At 40.7% G+C, this 19,145-nt stretch overlaps 2 protein-coding genes across 3 annotated transcripts in view; one reads left to right on the top strand and one right to left on the bottom strand.

Annotated features, from left to right (window-relative positions):
• The window catches only part of stk26 (serine/threonine protein kinase 26), a 19,793-nt gene extending 8,396 nt beyond the window's left edge, over positions 1–11,397 (bottom strand). For both annotated transcript variants that reach the window (XM_069717956.1, XM_069717955.1), the window contains exons 1-2: positions 11,048–11,397; positions 19–87 (exon numbers count right to left, since the gene is read on the bottom strand). In XM_069717956.1, coding sequence (XP_069574057.1) covers positions 19–87; positions 11,048–11,068 — 90 coding nt within the window. In that variant the 5' untranslated portion in view covers positions 11,069–11,397. The remainder of the gene's footprint in view (positions 1–18; positions 88–11,047) is intronic.
• Positions 11,398–12,577: 1,180 nt separating this feature from the next.
• LOC138632448 (palmitoyltransferase ZDHHC3) lies at positions 12,578–17,645 on the top strand. Its single transcript, XM_069718020.1, has 9 exons — positions 12,578–12,702; positions 13,720–13,808; positions 15,734–15,807; positions 15,955–16,067; positions 16,468–16,529; positions 16,651–16,771; positions 16,919–16,991; positions 17,184–17,349; positions 17,470–17,645. Exons 1-9 carry the CDS (start codon positions 12,578–12,580, stop codon positions 17,559–17,561), a joined length of 915 nt encoding a protein of 304 aa, XP_069574121.1. The 3' UTR covers positions 17,562–17,645.
• The last annotated feature ends 1,500 nt before the right edge of the window (positions 17,646–19,145 follow it).

Raw genomic sequence — 19,145 nt, forward strand, 5'->3', positions numbered from 1 at the left:
GTGGAAAAATGAAACCACCTCTCCAAAAGATCCTTTTCCGATGCGATCGAGTTTGGTGAACAGCTCCTCCGGATCGATCTGAGAACTCTGAGAGGACGAAGAGGAAAACCGGTGTTAATAGTTCTTTATATTCACATCCTTATAAATCACACAAAACTGAACATAAAACTGCAACTGAGAGATGAATCCATATATAACCACTGGATGATATCTTTATTACCACTGTGAGATAGTGTGTATTTATGATGACGTGACGTTGGGAATCTTCTCATGAATGAATGAATGGATCTTCCTTTTTTTTTATTTGATCTCATTTTCCTCAAAATTAAACAATTACAAACATAACAAACAATAATAGTAATACCAAACACAAAAAGACAAAGAAAAAGACAAACGATTTCATGTTTTTTCAACGTTTGATATTAAAGGTTGAGATCGAAATGCAACGTTAGGACGAAAATTTTGCTTTTATTTCATGCTAGCTACATGCAACACAAGAAGTTTAAAACGCATATAAATATATATTTCTATCCATCCAGCTACACAACATACATGAAACATTTTCAGTCCGTCTGATTATGAGGGATTTTTTTTTTCCATATAACCACTAAATGACAACTTTATTATAAAAAATATTGTTTCTTCACCAATCCTTTTCTCTAGTTTTATAGATTTCAGGAATCCACCCTGCAGCGAGCAAAATAAGATAAATCAAACCCGATGGAAGAAAACCTATAAAAGTTTTCATCACATTTCCAGAAAGTTATTTCTTCACACAAAACGCTTCGCAACACGACGTCCATGTTGTCACCACAGAGCCTCAAAACTATCAGAGACATAAAACGCAGAAGGAAACAAGCATGACAGTTAAAGATAACAGGAACTGAACACACAGCTGCCTGACCACACACACACATATACACACACACACACACACACACACACACACACACACACACACACACACACACACACACATACACACACACACACACACACTTATCTCTGTGGGATTACATTTGTTTCCCAAACACGACTGCTGTGTCCGTTAAAGAAAGAACTTTAACGAGAACGTACGTCACTTTGAAGAGTTCATAAATGTGAATTTCACACAGATGTTTTACAGTTTCTGCCTTTAGATGAACAAAATACCGTTTCATGTTCAAATTAAGCCGGCGTATCAAAGCTGCGGCTTCAAAATAAACATCACGGGGACATCTTGTTGATGACAAATTGAGAATTTGTATGCTACGCTTGGTCTTAAAGTTCAAACCGGGAAAATAAAAAAGGTCTGCAGGATGACAGAACGGGCTTCTTCCTCTGAGGAGACCCAACTCCCGAAAAGTGGAAGTTTTGGTATCGTGGTCAAACCAGAGTCACCCGAATATATATATATATATATATATATATATATACAAAAAAAAATCATGAATATTCACAGCAGATTGCACAGAAATCAAACTCACAAACAACCTCGCAGAGCAGAATATTCTGTAAAGAGTGTTTGGACACCCAACAGCGGCTTCACTAAAGATCGGAGTCTCAATGGTTCAGCGTGCAGACGAGCTGGACACGTCCGGGCAGCGAACCAAGCAGCTCTGCAGCAGCTGTGGGGAAACTTTCCTCCTCGTTTCAGCCGGCACCGTTTTCACAGCGCCGACGGGCGCTCGTTGGGAATTGGGTCAAACTTTGACTTCCTCCTGGCAGCTGGCGCGCTCCGAATAATCGTCCTTTCATGCCTCATTTCTTTAAGTTGGCATCTAAACTTCATGATTGCATCAGCAAACACAAGTTCACCTTCAACTGTGAGAACAAAACTAGCCTCAATGCAGTCAGGTGATAATTCTTCTTCTGGTTTTCTTTCTACAAACTTTCCGCCATCAGATCCTTGCTGGTTGAACTTGGACAGCTCTTAGACGTCTCGTCACTCACAAATCCTCCATTTTGGAACTTATTGACAGCATGACTAACTTCCTGCAAACGATGCTCGACTCAAATTGATTGTGGGTGCAGGTGATAGTTCTTACCAAGAATATTTCAAACAAAATTTGAAACTCAGTTTGTCTAAATGCTCGTTTGTTGCCATTTAAAGGGGCGTAGTGACGCGTTCTCAAGTCAAATCCTGATGTATTTATTTCATCTCTAATGAAACCACTTTATAAACCTCATGGAAGTTTCTGCTCATTGTTTTCAATCCAGTGTTTCAGTGTTTTAAGTGCTGCCATCATGGCCTAAAAAAAGCACTTGTTATGCAACACACACACACACACACACACACACACACACACACACACACACACACACACACAGTATGAAACACACACACAAACAGTATGAAACACACACACAACACACACACACACACACAGTATGAAACACACACACACACATTTTGTCCTCAGACTCTCTAAATTGCTTCAAAGAACATTTAATAAACACTTCTGCAGAAGTGTATGATGCTGGTAGACTTTCCTCTGAACTAAAAAAAGAACACACACACACACACACACACACACACACACACACACACACACACACACACACACACACACACAGAGAGAGAGAGAGAGAGATTACCCACAAAGTTGCCACACCCTGTTAGCAAATACAGCGGTTACCGTCGAATGATACTTTTAGCTTTGGTGCAGACGGCGACTACAGAGATGCACAATACGACAATATAAGAAGCTCGCCTATGAAACTGCACACGATATATTCAAATAACCACGACTTATGTGTAACTAAAGAAAAAACATTTCAAGAAAAATCTATCCAGTGCAGATTTATCCTCGACTTCACCGGTGGGCTGATGAAGATGAAGGACAATGCCGGTTTATTTCAACCTGGTGTGTTTCCTGTTGAAGCGACTACTGGATCTCTCGAGGTCGTGCTGGCGTTGCACTCTCAGCCTCTGCTGGAGAGATTCAGGGAAACCATGAATCCCACAAAATATCTTCTCAAAAACTGTGATTTTTTTGGGTTTTTTTTATTTTTTTTACAAGAATCAGTTTAAACAATTGTAACTCGTCTAATCGAAAGAAAACACGAAGGATGAAATAAACAGGAATTATGAGAATATGATAAACTGATGAGTCAATTCAAACTAAAACAAACATTCAAAGTTAAACTCCATCGGCTCTCAGTTTCAGGTGATGCTCCCAGGACCGAGCGTCCCTTCGGGTTACGTCACCCTTCGTCTCCTGATAAGCCGTTTTATAAGCGTTGATTACAGGACGACATGCTGTACTTCGTTATCGTTGCCATAAGCGTGTTTTAGTGTCGTTTCCAGCACGGCTGCACCCAACTTCAACCGGAGCAGAGGTAGAGTTATTTAAAGCACCTTTGTGGGTGGAAATGACCTCGACCTGCTTTTAGATATCCACTGTCCTCGTTTATCAGAAATAATGCTTCAACAATTAATCATTTATCAAGCAAAACAATACAAATATGATCTGTTTTCCAGGGTTGAATATTGGCTGTTTTATATCATTGTAAAGTGAATATAAATGGCTTTTGGACACTAGAATCTCTTTTTCACTATCTCAGTTCTGTTTCATTTACAGGAATATCAAACATATGAATCCTCTCTTGGAAACACGGGATCCAGAGGACACAAAACAATGACTCGGTTATTAAACTAGCTGCAGAGTGATTGTTTGTGCTCCAGTAAAGAGGCCATGTTGTGTAGTGGGAATACGTAACTGTACTGTTTTCTCTATTTTTTTACATTTAAAAAAGTCAGAAAAAAAAAAGAACACCAGATAATTGGAAATGACAGATTGTTCGTTGTGGCACTAAAACAAAACAAATTCAACCATAAAACTGTTAAAATATCAAACTGAAACAAAATAAATAGCTCGTAAAAGCATAAATTAAGCTACACACTTAGTTACAAAGCATTTGACTAACGTCACGTCACGGGCAATTTCTTTCGTATGTGTGTCAGCCAGAGAAAACATTATCGCCTTTTTTATAATTCACCTTGGGCAAATAAGGAAGAGCTGAAACAGCTGTTCAGATATCGGTTATGATGTAATAATATGATAACCAGAGACGGGGTTTCCCCAAAGGACCCGACCAACGAACAGTATCTCTTTATTCCATCCTACCAGCATTTATTTGTCATATATGAAATTAGAATGTGGTCCCGGTTTACATTTTAACTTCAAGCCTGTTGATTATTAAAAAGAAATGCTACCCATTAACATTAGATAACCTTTGATACTCAATGCTCAGTCATTTGATAATACAAATGTAGAAGTTTGATACTCTGACCTTCTTAATACATCAGCCTAATGTTGGTTTGTTTTTCTAAATGTTCTTTTTTAATGTTACTTGGTGGTTTTTCTGTTTGTTTCTGCTGCTGAACTGAAAACCGAACCAACAGTTGCTGTAAATTCATCCTCAACTACGGCAATGATTTCCATCAAACAGGGACTTTCTGAACCAAACGCATCAAGACGTAATTTATGAACAACAGTGGAGTGTTTCTACACTTTTGCTGTGAAGATATCGAGGTGCAGTTTTCCATTAGAATCAACTGACTGAAAAAGGTCCAAGTTTTGGGTTTTACACTATAAAATACCACAAATAGAAAATAAAGTTCACTTTCAACAAGGTGTGAAGCTGAGTGGACATGTTTGGACATTTCTGTCTCGGTGTGGTGAAAGAACAACAGCTGCAAGAGAGAGGGAAGTTAAATATTCAACCATTTCTCAAATCATTACTGAGCAGCTTTTTACTCAGTACATCAATTCTCTATTCCTGTAAAAGCTGAGTTACAGAAACTGTAAAAACTGCTATCGTTCAGAGTCCAGAAAAGATTTCAGTTCATGTGTGACTGCAGCTGAGGTTATACTGGCAGTCTGGGAATTTGTATTTGAGCTTATCAGCGCCGAGCCCGCAAGAAAGAATTACACGAATGCAAACAAACCCAGATATAAAAAGATGCTGCGTGTAAACAGTTAACATCAAACTGTTTTGTTCAGATCGTGTTGTTCGTTCTGATAATGACGTTCCTGTCGGTCTCCCGGCTTCAACGAGCACTGAACATCCATCAACCTGAACAACGTGTTGCCCAACAATTTATCTGCTGAAGTCGTCAAGAAAACATTCGTAGAGCTTCAAACTGCACGACTAGCAGTCCTAAACCCGGAGTTATTCAATCTACTGTATGAGCTTATCAACAAGGAGGAAAAACAAATCTGTAACTAATATTTCAGAAGCAGGAACCAGCAAATGTTTGGCATTTGTTCCTCAAAACGGACAAAACGCCGGCACTCACATCTTTATAATCTTCCATTTTTCACAAACGCGTTTCTGCTTAAAACGCATCAAGGAAACTGACAATTGAATCAATTTAGAATCTACAACAAAGGAAAGTGTGAAAACTGAAGTTGTTTTCATACTTTCTGAAGCGAGAACAAATAAAAGATCTCCAGATTTGAGAATAAATACTATAAAACAACGAGCGCTTCAGACTGCAGACTAGAAATCTGTCAAACTGTGAATGTATTTGTTCAAGTACATCATGATCCACATTTAAAAAGAAAAGAAAATGACGCAGTCCTTCAAGCAAAGTAGACTTTCTGAATTTTGTGCAGACACATTTGGCTGAGCAGCAATCTATTCTGAGAAAAAAAAATAACAATGTGTATGGGAGCTGGCAAACAAAAACAAATATCATTGCTTCTCCAACAGGTGAGTGACATTTTTTGGATGCAACAAAATTTAGCTGCAAAAGGTGTGAAAAGTTGTCTGGGAGGTTCTGAACAACACGACTGAGAATTCAGGTCATTACACAAATAAGTTTGTTCATCAGCATCCTGATTTGTGGAAATGTCTCAGTTTTAACAGAACAGGAGGTCCACCTTCACCTCCAGGTCCACCTTCACCTCCAGGTCCACCTTCACCTCCAGATCAAAAAGATCATCTTGAAGATTTTTCTCTGCCGAACCAACAAAGCCGACTTCAGTATCTTTATGTTCTGCGTCTTGACTCTTAAACAGGAGCAGTGGGTTTTCCTTTTTTTTTCTTTTTACAGCTGGAGGTTTGATACTGATAAGAAGCAGATTCAGGTGAAAGCAACGCAGAAAGAAAGAGAGAAAAAAGAGAGAGAGAGAGAGAGAGCCATAGTTGGGTTTTAAAAAGGTCAGTGAACTCTCGTCGGGTCCGTCGAACACGCAAAACATTAAGCTGCCGGGAAGACTTGGACCGGTCGGTGGAAACTCTGTAACCGAGCGTGAGAGGTCCATGTTTTTACTAACAAGTAGTGTCCAAATATCCCAACAAGAAAAAAAGGCTCTATGTGTGTGTGTTTTTGTCAGTAAGAGGTCAAAGGTCACAGCTGCTCAGAGGAGGAAGTACAAACACAGCATTCTCAGTAATGACCTCTGGGGAGCCGCATCATGTGAAAGTCTCACCGACTCTTTAACGTTTCCTGTTTCGATTCAAAGTCGGCTCAGAAAACATGTCGTCGATGTGGAGTCACCTCACATGAGAAACTTTCCACAACTTATTACGATCCAATCAAAACATCTGTTTTCATCACGATGCTGACGATTGCGATGACTCATAAATCTGCCTGATCTCAAATTCAGACTTTTCTGAAACTCGTCACGTTGTTCCTGTTTACACGTTCTGATGTCGGAAAACGTGAAAGTAAACAAACCGAAAAGCTTCAACAGAGAAGCATAAAAAAATGTTCTGCTGTGAATCAGACTGCAGAAAAAGTGACTCAGCCGCCATCATCAATCCTTTCAGGCAGCTTCTCACCCCGTGACACACGAGTGCCTTTCAGGTTTCAGTCTGGAGCCCGTGAACGACGCTGAAAAGGTGCAGCGGAGGAATTACAAAAAGCAGAAGAAGAAGCGGACACTCCCCGGCTGTTTGATCGGGGATATCTCCGCGGACACGCCTCCGCCTGGCTTCCCTGCTACGTCTGCCGCGTCGACAACAACCTGCGCTCGTACATTCAGAGTCGGGTTTAAATTAATTCAGGAAGTTTTGGACACGAGAGCGCGGGAAAGTTTGGAGCTGATGCTCTGCTGCAGTTAAACAGGAAGTTCTGTTTTTCTTTATCGAGAGGGGTCAAAACGTCAAGTCCAGATCCTGAAGGGATTCAGCGTCCAGAGGAAATAAAAGACCTCAGCATAAAGCAGTTTCAGCTCCTTTTCCTGTGCTGTGTTGAAGATCTCCCTTTCAGGTCGACACTTCTGCTTTTAATAAATATTGAGATAAAGTAAAGCTCTAAATAAAGCTGATATCATCAATGTGTTTTGTTCGTCTCCGCCTGCCAGTGTTGAAAAAATAAGACTGTACATAAAAGTGTTCTTAGCTTCCGGGTCTGAAAAATGAAGTGCGTTAAGCTGCAATACCACCGAGGGCCACTAGAGGTCGGCTCCAAAAATCTCTAACTCCAGAGACTCCTATTTAACTTCTCTCATGAAGTCAAAACAATTCTTCCAGAAGTTATCTCGGTGTTGCTAAAGTCGCTCCTTCTTCGTATTTTTCTGGAGGTCCACCCAAGCCGTGTTTTGGGGGCGTGTCTGTTTGATTGACAGGCCTGTGGTGCAGTCAGGTTACACCACAACAAATTAAAAATCTCCGCTGAAACCCGACTCACCAAAAGTCAAACTAACAATCCTTTGATAAAAGTCAATAAAATGTCTTCCTATGTGAAAAGTGTTCCCTATAACCCATGAAGCACATTGTCAATCACTTGAACCGTAAAGATATCATCACACCACATTACATCAGCTGACTCAGACTCCAATGAAGCTCTATTTATTATTAATAGAGCTGAATAGTTTCTTTACTTTGTGGGATGTTGCCGTGCAGGTGTTTATCTCTGAAGGTCAATGTGTAGAAGTGAGACCATTAGTAGAATTAAAGAGAGCGTTCACGTGCAACGTTTTTGATATTTGGGTCATTTATGAAGTAAAAAGATTACAAAAGTTTGAATATTGGCTTATTTTTGGGGGGTTTTCCGTATTGAAAAGACGTTTAGACTTTTGGGCTGTCTGTCAGTTAAAAAAAATCATTACTCAAGAAAATAATCAGCAAACAAGTCCATAATTGCAATAATTAATAGTTGAGCCCAAATGTTTTACTATACTAAAGTCTGTATTTCAGTAATGTGCTTTGGGAAACCCTGAAAGAGCCGACGCAACGACGTGTTGCTCCGAGGCAGCGAATCTTACAGACAAACAATCGACTTATTATTTGCAACCGACTTGCAAAAACAAAAATATCATAAATATGGAGTCAGCTGAGAAACTTGTGTCATGATGGCACAGTTTTCAAATGACATCCAGCTTATTGTACTGCATTATGTAATGATTCTTCTTCAAAAAAACAAAAACAAAGGGATGTGAAGTCATGAGTCAAGAAGCCACAAACACCCGTCAGCTGCCTGATATCATTCAGGCTGGAAGAAGCTTTTTCTGCAGAACAGAGTTCATTACAGTGTGCACTGATAACAGAAGAAAAAAACACGGTTCAGAGGTACAAAGAACATGTGATGGTCTGTAGGACCCTTTTCTGTCTCTGTATGTTCTTTCCTTTCTCTTTTTTCTCTTTTATGCCCAAAGAAAAACAAAATAAACAGAAGGAATGAAAAGACATTAAAAAGACGAGGTGACTGCTGAATATTTCCAGTTCTGTACGATCTGAGCGATGTTAAAACGACGGCAAACAGACGTCCGGCTGCAAACAACATGTGGACATACAGGTATTGTCACCTTTTAATTTGATACGGCTAACTTGTTAGCAAACAGCTGCCTGTTGACACATTTTACAGACAACAGGGCGACGAACAACATTTACTCTTCTTCTCGTTTCTGTTCGGCTCCTCTGCTGCTAACTTTATTTGAGGTTTGGTGCTGTGTGGTTAACATTTACTGGGATTTCTTTCAAAGTGTTTTTGCTGAAAACTTAGTTTAAGACCAAAACAATGAGCTTAAAGGCAGAAACTGCACATTCAAGTGTTGATTCTCATCACCTGTGTTAAAAAAAATATTGATTAAAGCAACTTTAAGTTACAAAAGGCCAAAGTCATAAAGCTGCTTCTATATTCTACATCCATGAGGTAATCAAAAAAATGTGACTAGGAGCAAACGTAACTGATATTTTTGCTTTAAAAAAAAAAAGTAGCCGTCGAGCAGCTGTCAAAACTGCTCCATATTTTCTGTCACCTAATCAATTAATCAAGTCGTCCCGGCCTTAAACAACACACTGGGCTCCTCCTGGCAGCCCCAGCAGACATTTCTGTCTGCCTCTGTGCTGCAGCTGTCGGGTGTCAGGTGTGTGTTGATTCAACCGCTGACGTCACCTCCGGCACCGCCCGCCTGGGACCAGCGGAGCAGGCCGAGAACGAGCCAGTCACACAGGTACACACCTGAAAGCCGGCCAAACAAGAGATTTTACACCTTTATAACTCCCATTACACGCCTATAAAAAAAAACAATAACAACAAAAAACAGGCAGAAACACAGCGTTTCCTCTGATTTACGTTCAATAATCAACTGCAGGTGTAATCCCAGTTTGCATACTATCGCATAAATCCAGAGTTAAATCGAGGTAGGATGACCTGTGGGGAATTTACAGGAGGTCCGATGAGAGACGTTAAGACATGCTGCTGAGCAACACGCACATAAAACAGGTTAGTAACAGCGGCGAGGCCACGACACACCCGGAACTGCATCCATAACCCGTATCATTAAGGAAATAAAAGATACAGAGCTATAAATAAGGTCAAGACACGGTGAGTCACAGTGGAAACTTCACATAAAGACTACCCAGAGGACACCGTAATGACAACATGGGGTACCACAGGCACATGTGTAAAGACAGGAATATCATAGGAGACACTATTCATTATCATAGAGTGAGTATGGAGCAGCTTCGTCAACATACAAGTCACAAGTTTTAAGATATTTAAGCAGCAAAAAAGCTAAATTAACACTGTATGGACTACTACATTCACAAAATAAGTCAATATATGTATATTATAGGGATATATCAAAAGGTATAAACCAAGAGTCAAACAAACATAAACTGAATTTGGAGAAGCTGGGTCACAATTTAAGTCATCAGAGGAAACATAGACACTATGAAGTCACTGTAAACTCCATTTAGAGTAGTTAAGCCCTATTTTAGGGACACTGTATGGGACTTTAGGGACACTGTATGGGACTTTAGGGACACTGTATGGGACTTCAGAGACATAAACAGACAGTAAAGTCACTGCAAGCTAAATTTGGAGCACAGAAGGTCAAATATAAATCACTGTGTAAACGTCGTGGCCACATTTTAAGGGATGTGAACCCCAGAAAGTATGAAAACTCCACACTTAAAGAAAAACACCTTAAAGTCAAAGTAAACTTCCTTCTGGAGGGATTAAAATCCATTAAAGTGAATAAAACAGGAGCTTAAAGACACAAAAACGCCATAAAGTCACTGAAACTGAATTTGGAGATTAGAAACACATTTGAAGACATTTTATGGGACTCAGTAAGAGATACCAACAAAATAAAAACGCCTCTAATTCACTGCTAACTAAATTTGACGTCACTAAATAACATGATGATAAATTTGAATAAACATTTATTAAACTTCATTTTGAGGGGGGGGGGGGGGGGGGACAACGTTACGTCGCTGGCCATTAAGTGAATAAACCAGGACGTTTAAAGACACATCAGAAGTTATTACATTAATGTCGTGAGGATATCATGAAGGAATGAATCAGAGTTGGACAACAACAACCAGCCTTCAGTGGTTAAAAAGGCAATTTACATGTAAATGGACACTGAACACGGCTCGTTTGAATACCGAGTCCCGGAGCGTTTTACCTGGTTTATTTGTTTTTTTATGTCACGCTAACACCAGGTAATGACTTTTAAACGGGTAGGAAATGGCCTGTGGTTGCACAACGCCTCCTCCGCTGCTGATGAGCAGTTTTGCTTCGTACAGACGCCGAGAAAAAAAAAAAAAAAAACCCGCAGCGAAACGCAAAAGCAGCCAGAAGCGTCCACCTTCCCCGACGTACCTGCATACCGGGAACCTCCATGGTCACTTCTGGGTATGAACGCCCTGTTCCTCCTCCAGGTTGGTCCGCTTGGTTGTTGTTGTTGTTGTTGTTTTTTGTGACTTCTTTGACTTTCTTTTATCGAGCGTCTTCAACTAAAACTTCTCTCTCCCCCCCTCCCCTCCCCTCCTCCGACAAAAGAAAGTAAAAACAAAACAACAAAAAAAAAAGGAAAGAAAGAAACAGATTTTAACTTCGAGGAGAGTTAAAAAATAATAATAATATCCGAGAGAAAAGGCGGTTTGTTTTTGCAAATGACCAAACGACAAACACACAGACGTGAGGGAGTCTGCAGCGAGGAAAAAGTGGCGAGCAGACAACGAGCTGGTTCCTCCCACTTCAGGGGAGGAGCTCCGGAGTCTGGGGGAGTCAGCCTGAACATGTCTGCTGCCCTGGTGGTGGTGGTGGTGGTGGTTGTTCTGTCTATCTATCTATCTATCTATCTATCTATCTATCTCAGTCAGTCAGTCAGTCAGTCAGTCAGTCTGTCTGTCTGTCTGTCTGTCTGTCTGTCTGTCTGTCTGTCTATCTATCTATCTATCTATCTATCTATCTATCTATCTATCTATCTATCTATCTATCTATCTATCTATCTGTCTATCTGTTGTTTTTTTACACAATATTGTTGAAAGTGTTTCAACAAAATTCCCCATTTCCTACTGCCAGGTAGATATATTTATGATAATAAATGTAATATTTGTGGATTTGGGAGAATTTGGCAAATAATGTTTTACTGGAGAAATATTCTGTGGATTTTTGTTGTTGTTGTTGTTGTTGCTATTTTCTGACATTTTATAAACCAAACTATTACAGGATTAATTGAAAATATGAATCAGGAGGTTTCATTTGTGTTGAAAATTTGCAGGAAAAAACTTTAATCTTGCTTGTGAATTACAAAAAACACTAAATTCCTGCTTCTCCGGTGTGAAGCTGATCTGTCCAAAGTAATTTCCAAGAAATTGAAGGTTATTCAAAACTTTTGCTGGAAATAAGATCAGAATAAATATTAAAATACGTTGCATTGTGTTCTTAACAAAAATTTAAAAATTTAAGTTAGGTAGGCTATATTTGTTATTTTCAATATCACGTTGTTCTCGCGTTCTGCAAAACGAGAAATGGCATTTATGTTGACCATTTTAGGAAACTGAACTTTTGAAACATGTCTAAAATATTATTTTGAATTTTCTTTGTGGTTTTTTAGATTGTAAGGGATTTATTTTCTACATGTTATCTCTGTACTTTAAACATAAATATATTAAGTGAGAGATACAAAGTGAGGATAGATTATCCAGAAAACGGTAGTTGAATTTCTTAAATGTATTTTTTTCATTCTTGAAGCTAAATAAACAAACACAAAAACCTCTTAAATTTAATTACCTGGCCCTTTAAAATTGAATGTACCTTTCCCTACGGTCCTGGAAGGCAGCATCGGGTTTTGTCGTGACGTCACCCGGAAGCTGGGGGGGACAAGGGGGCGGAGCCCTGCAAAAGATGGCGCTCCTTCGCTGTAGGCGAGACCCCTGCGGCGTTATCTGTCTGATTTTAACTTATTTCAGCGTGTTTTACGCGGACTACGTGGTCATACAGTATGTCCTCACCCCCGCCTACTCGGACAGGTCGGTAGCTTTGTGTTTTTGTGTCGTTTAAACCGTTAAAAGACCGACATGGCGTCCGTTCCTCTGCGCTGCCTCCATTCATTTCACAGCAGACAGGTCCAACAGCATCTTCAAGCTTCTTCTCCGCGAAACCGAAACAAAAGCTCGTTTTTTGTTCTCCCTCCCAGCTGCTTGTATTTAAATGTGTCTCGGTGGGTGTTTGTGAGGGGTTTTGTGTTGGAGTGAGGCCAGGCAACAGGTTGTTTTCCAGGTTGTTTACGCGCTTTGAGGCGTTTGTCCGCATCAAAACAATCCGTCATGTTCGGTCGTTTCAGCAGGTTTCACTCGTCTCCTGAAGTCATTCAAGTTTCTTGTGATTTAATATTTCCCTTCGTGTCTAGGAAAGATCCTGATTTCTAAAACCTGAACCACAATGGTTTTTAAAATCAGCGAGATGTGCCCTTTAATTCGGCGAATGTACAAAACTATATGAAAGCCTTCTGCAATCTACTAAATTAGCTTTTATGATGTAATGTGCTGCCATTTCCTTAGTTAGCCAAAGAAAAGTGTTATTATTTATACAAGTGACATCATTATAATTTTTAACTATTATTTTTAGATCAGTAAAACAATTAAAACCAAATTTAATCAGCAAATATTTTGATAATCATTTGTGTTTTTTCTTGCAAAAATCCCAAACCTTCCCTTTTCTGTTTTTGCTTCTGGAGATTTTTCACTTTTTTCTGACATTTTACAAACTAAACAATTATCTGACTGATCAAGAAATTAATCAGCAAGTTAATCAATCTAATAGAATAACAGAAATATTATTTAATATATTTTGTGTTGTTGTTGACATTGTTAACTTTTGAAGCTCTGCAAAGCATGTTATTAGATTTTATGGATCAAAATATTCATAAAGCAAATGAACTGATATTTAAAGAAATAAAACGACCTATTTAAGATTGTATTTTTCAGGCAGTAAAGGAGTTGTTTTGTGTGTACAGTATTCAGCCTCCTTCGCTGTCTCTCCCACAGTGTGTGGTGTACTCTTCACGGCTCAGTGTTCAACCTGATTCTGCTGCTGATGATGGCCTGCCACTCCAAAGCTGTCTTCTCAGATCCTGGTCAGTAAACCGCTTGATAAGTTTGTCTTCGTTATCCCAGGACCATGTTCCTTGAAATGCATCGTAACCAGAATTCACGCTCTTACAGGAAATCTTGGAAACTTCTTGACGAGTTTTCAAATTCCTGGAAAATGTATGGAAGAAAAAGAGAAATTAAAATTTTGTTTTCCTTAAAAATAGAAAATGATTAAAAAAGGATGGACAAAGTAATGATTGTGAAAATGTTCTTCACCAAAAAAAAAAAAAACATAGATCTGACCTAGATGAAATATCTGGTAAAAAATAAATAGTTATAGTTAGCTGTACGTGCAAACTTCTTTCAGATTCGTGTGTTTTTATGTTCAGGTATGATTGTGTTTGCGTGTTCAGGTATGATTGTGTTTGCGTGTTCAGGTATGATTGTGTTTGTGTGTTCAGGTATGTTTGTGTTTGTGTGTTCAGGCACGATTGTGTTTGTGTGTTCAGGTATGGTTGTGTTTGTGTGTTCAGGCACGATTGTGTTTGTGTGTTCAGGTATGGTTGTGTTTGTGTGTTCAGGTTTGCGTGTTCAGGATTGTGTTTGCGTGTTCAGGTGATGTATGTTTGTGTTTGTGTGTTCAGGTATGGTTGTGTTTGTGTGTTTGATTGTGTTCGTGTTCAGGTATGATTGTGTTTGTTCAGGTATGATTGTGTTTGCGTGTTCAGGTATGTTTGTGTTTGTGTGTTCAGGCACGATTGTGTTTGTGTGTTCAGGTATGGTTGTGTTTGTGTGTTCAGGCACGATTGTGTTTGTGTGTTCAGGTATGTTTGTGTTTGTGTGTTCAGGTACGATTGTGTTTGTGTGTTCAGGTATGGTTGTGTTTGCGTGTTCAGGTATGATTGTGTTTGCGTGTTCAGGTATAGTTGTGTTTGCGTGTTCAGGTATGATTGTGTTTGCGTGTTCAGGTATGATTGTGTTTGAGTGTTCAGGTATGATTGTGTTTGCGTGTTCAGGTATGGTTGTGTTTGCGTGTTCAGGTATGGTTGTGTTTGTGTGTTCAGGTATGATTGTGTTTGTGTGTTCAGGTATGATTGTGTTTGCGTGTTCAGGTATGGTTGTGTTTGCGTGTTCAGGTATGGTTGTGTTTGCGTGTTCAGGTATGGTTGTGTTTGCGTGTTCAGGTATGGTTGTGTTTGTGTGTTCAGGTATGATTGTGTTTGTGTTCAGGTATGATTGTGTTTGTGTGTTCAGGTATGATTGTGTTTGTGTGTTCAGGTATGATTGTGTTCAGGTATGGTTGTATTTGTTTGTGTTCAGGTATGATTGTGTTTGTGTGTTCAGGTATGATTGTGTTTGTGTTCAGGTATGATTGTGTTTGTTGTGTTTGTTTGTGTTCAGGTATGATTGTGTTTGTGTGTTCAGGTATGATTGTGTTTGTGTTCAGGTATGATTGTGTTTGTGTGTTCAGGTATGATTGTGTTTGTGTTCAGGTATGATTGTGTTTGTGTGTTCAGGTATGATTGTGTTTGTGTGTTCAGGTATGGTTGTGTTTGTGTTCAGGTATGATTGTGTTTGTGTGTTCAGGTATGATTGTGTTTGTGTTCAGGTATGATTGTGTTTGTGTGTTCAGGTATGATTGTGTTTGTGTGTTCAGGTATGATTGTGTTTGTGTGTTCAGGTATGATTGTGTTTGTGTGTTCAGGTATGGTTGTGTTTGTGTGTTCAGGTATGATTGTGTTTGTGTGTTCAGGTATGGTTGTGTTTGTGTGTTCAGGTATGATTGTGTTTGTGTGTTCAGGTATGATTGTGTTTGTGTGTTCAGGTATGGTTGTGTTTGTGTGTTCAGGTATGGTTGTGTTTGTGTGTTCAGGTATGATTGTGTTTGTGTGTTCAGGTATGATTGTGTTTGTGTGTTCAGGTATGATTGTGTTTGTGTGTTCAGGTATGATTGTGTTTGTGTGTTCAGGTACGGTGCCTCTTCCCGACATGGCCATTGATTTCTCCGACCTCCGCTCCCAGTCGTCACGGATGAGCGAGCGAGTGAGTAAATATACTTTCATGTTGCTCTCTTCGGTCTAAAACCCTTTTTTTGTCAATGCAGACTGTTTGTCAGAGTTTGGTTTTAGCTCAGAATTAAAAGTTGGACTTGTGAGTCAGGAGTGTAATTTGTGTAAATTGTGTTTCCAGGGCTGCGAGGGCTGGACGGTGTGCAGCCGCTGTGAAACCTACCGACCTCCCAGAGCGCATCACTGCCGCGTCTGCCAGAGGTGCATCCGACGCATGGACCACCACTGTCCCTGGTGAGAGGATATCATCCATCCATCAATCATCCATCCATCATCCATCCATCCATCATCCATCATCCATCCATCAATCATCCATCATCCATCCATCAATCATCCATCATCCATCCATCAATCATCCATCATCCATCCATCCATCATCCATCCATCCATCCATCCATCCATCCATCTATCCATCATCCATCCATTATCCATCCATCAATCACCCATCCATCTATCCATCATCATCCATCATCCATCCATCCATCCATCCATCCATCCATCCTCCATCCATCCATCCATCCATCCATCCATCCATCCATCATCCATCCATTATCCATCCATCAATCATCCATCCATCTATCCATCCATCCATCCTCTACTGTTTCCATCCATTTTCTAACATGTGTTTTTTTAGGATCAACAACTGTGTCGGGGAACTAAACCAGAAATATTTCATCCAGTTTCTCTTCTACACCGGTGAGTACATCCAGAAAACTACTCCAGGTTTATACAGGTAGTGCTGGAACAAGATCAGATTAGATTCTGGACACTAAAACTAGGAAAGAGAAGCTGAGTGTGATGGCGTGCCTCCGTGCAGGTATGGCCAGCCTGTACTCCATGGTGCTGGTGGTGTCGGCGTGGGTGTGGCGGATCAGGAACGAGAGGGAAGTCGACGCGGAGAAAGAAGACGAAGAGACGCCGAGCAAACATCTGATAGTGTGAGTCCTCCGGAAAAAGGAAACACGAGCAGTTTGAGACCAAAACAGTCGAGTCAGCATGTTCGCATTTCGTGAAGCGTGTTAGTTTGGTCTCTTGTTGAGCTGCTCGGTCGGCCAGCTGCTTATTTTCTCTTCGTCTGGTCTCAGGACTCATTACATCCTCCTCCTGGTGGAGTCGGTGCTGTTCGGCGTGTTCGTCATGGTCATCTTCTACGATCAGGTACGCGCACGCTTTCAGTTGCTTCCTGTGGTTTTCTTTGTGATGACATCAGATTCCTTCATTAAAAAAAAAAAAAAGGCCTTTTTGAGATGCATTTCTGCTGCGTGTGCGGCGGGATTTGTTGAAAGGAGTTCTGGGAAACGTAGAAGGAGGCGAGAAAAATCCCATTTATCTTTGGATCTCTGCTCCCAGTTGGTCTCCATCATCACAGACGAGACTCCCATCGAGCAGATGAAGAACCGGCTGATGATCAAGGACAGAAACTTTTCGTCGTCATCGTCCTCCTCGCAGCCGCCCCACCACCTCCCGCACACCCGCAAGCCCAAGCTCGCTCTGCTGCGGGAGGTCTTCGGGAGAGGTGCGTTCGGGGTTTTTTCGTCTCCTTCCGGTTGTTTTTTTTTAGTTTTTCTAAAACAGGAAGCTGAAATATCTGGGTTTTTTGTTGTTGTTGTTTTTTCCCCCCTTTCTCTCTCGTCAGGTTCGGTCTTCTGCTGGCTCCTCCCCCTCCACTCCAGTCCTCCGTCAGTCGGCGGCATCACCTACTCCGCCCTGCCCGACTACGACGTCTGACCTGTGGCCGGGCGGACGGCGAGGGAGGGGTTTGTGAGAAAATGGTTTTGTTCTGCCTAACTGTGATGGGACCTCGTGTGTGTGTGTGTGTGTGTGTGTGTGTGTGTGTGTGTGTGTGTGTGTGTGTGTGTGTGTGTGTGTGTGTGCGAGTGTGTGTGTGTGTGTCTTAGACAAATGAATGAAGTCTGTGTGACTTTCACCGCCGGGACCGAAACAGAAGTTCAACCTCAGACTCATGAAAGATCTCTTTCCTGTCTTGAGGAACGAGCTCTGACAACCGATCAGCTGTTTCACTATCAGCAGTCTTTGATTCTTTTAATACGAGGGGGAGAATTGACCCTCTGGGGACTTTACACATTTTATTTATATTATACCGACTCCAGATAGCTGCAGATATGAAGGCTGAGATTCTTACGAAAGAGAAAGCACGTGTTGTTATTTCCTGAAAAGAGTCGCGACACTGATTGAACCTCTCGTGTTGCTGCGGTGACGTACAGATGTGCTGCAGGTGTGTCAGGACACTGTGACATCATCATTTGGGTGAACTTTTGTTTGTGGTTTTTTTTAATCACCGTCAAGTCAAGCTTTAAATATTTTGCCAGAGATGCTCTGATGAAGGAATTTTTTTTTTTTTTTTTTAAAGCTGATATAGATTTTGGAGATTTTCCCGCCTGCAGTGGTGGAGCTCAGTGAACCCACAGGTCAAGCTTTAATGTCGACGACGGTACACTTTATGGCCAAAAGTATGTGGACACCTGAACGTACACCTTACTGGTGCTTGACAGTTTGTGAACCATTTTATTTCTGTGTAGATACGACCTGAAACATCATCAGATTTTCACACAAGTCCTAAAAGTATTCAAAGGGGAACCCGAGTACAACAAAGGATCTCGCGATCGCAATAATTAACGCAAATTCAAGCAAACTCGGCCATATTTGCAGCAGTTTGCCAAATTTTTGTAATTCTCGCGTTTTATTCCGCAAAAACAACTCATCAGCAGAATCTGTGCTGAAAGTATCAACGGCATAAAGTACGTCTTTTCAAACAAAACTCGCTTTATTAACAAAAGTAACTCCTCATTTACCAAATAAAACTCTGGAGGAAATCGGAAACAAGCGGAAAAAACAGGAAGTGACGGGATTGGAGGGAAATGTGGTCTAATTATGATCTGAATGAGTTTCCTCCACACGTCCAGTTGTCAGAGACGTCTCTTTGTTGGTTTCATCCAGCAGGTCTATGTGTTGAATGAACATGAATTAAACAGCATCTAAAGCTCTTATTTTGAAAGGCTGATGAAGGCCTTGTTTCTATATTCCAGTCACAGACCGTCCGATGTGCAGAGCTGATTAACAGCCACTCGAAAGGTTTAGTTGCAGTTGCTGCTGCACAAGAGGGTCACACCACATCCTGAAAGCAAACTTTAGCCAAGCGATGATGTTTGAGGTGATATTTTTGCAGAATTCAAGCTCTCTTGACAGCTGCATCATCCGACGGCTCAGCTGATTCACGCCGTGCATCCGATTAGCACGTCTCAAACAAACAAGGCGCCTTATTGAAGCCGCCCGCCTTCGCTTTGGAAACCA

This window comes from Brachyistius frenatus, unplaced genomic scaffold (assembly GCF_029030835.1).
Source record: "Brachyistius frenatus isolate BFR_SWC_R1_liver_20210118 unplaced genomic scaffold, ASM2903083v1 Contig_184, whole genome shotgun sequence".
Lineage (NCBI taxonomy): Eukaryota > Metazoa > Chordata > Actinopteri > Embiotocidae > Brachyistius > Brachyistius frenatus.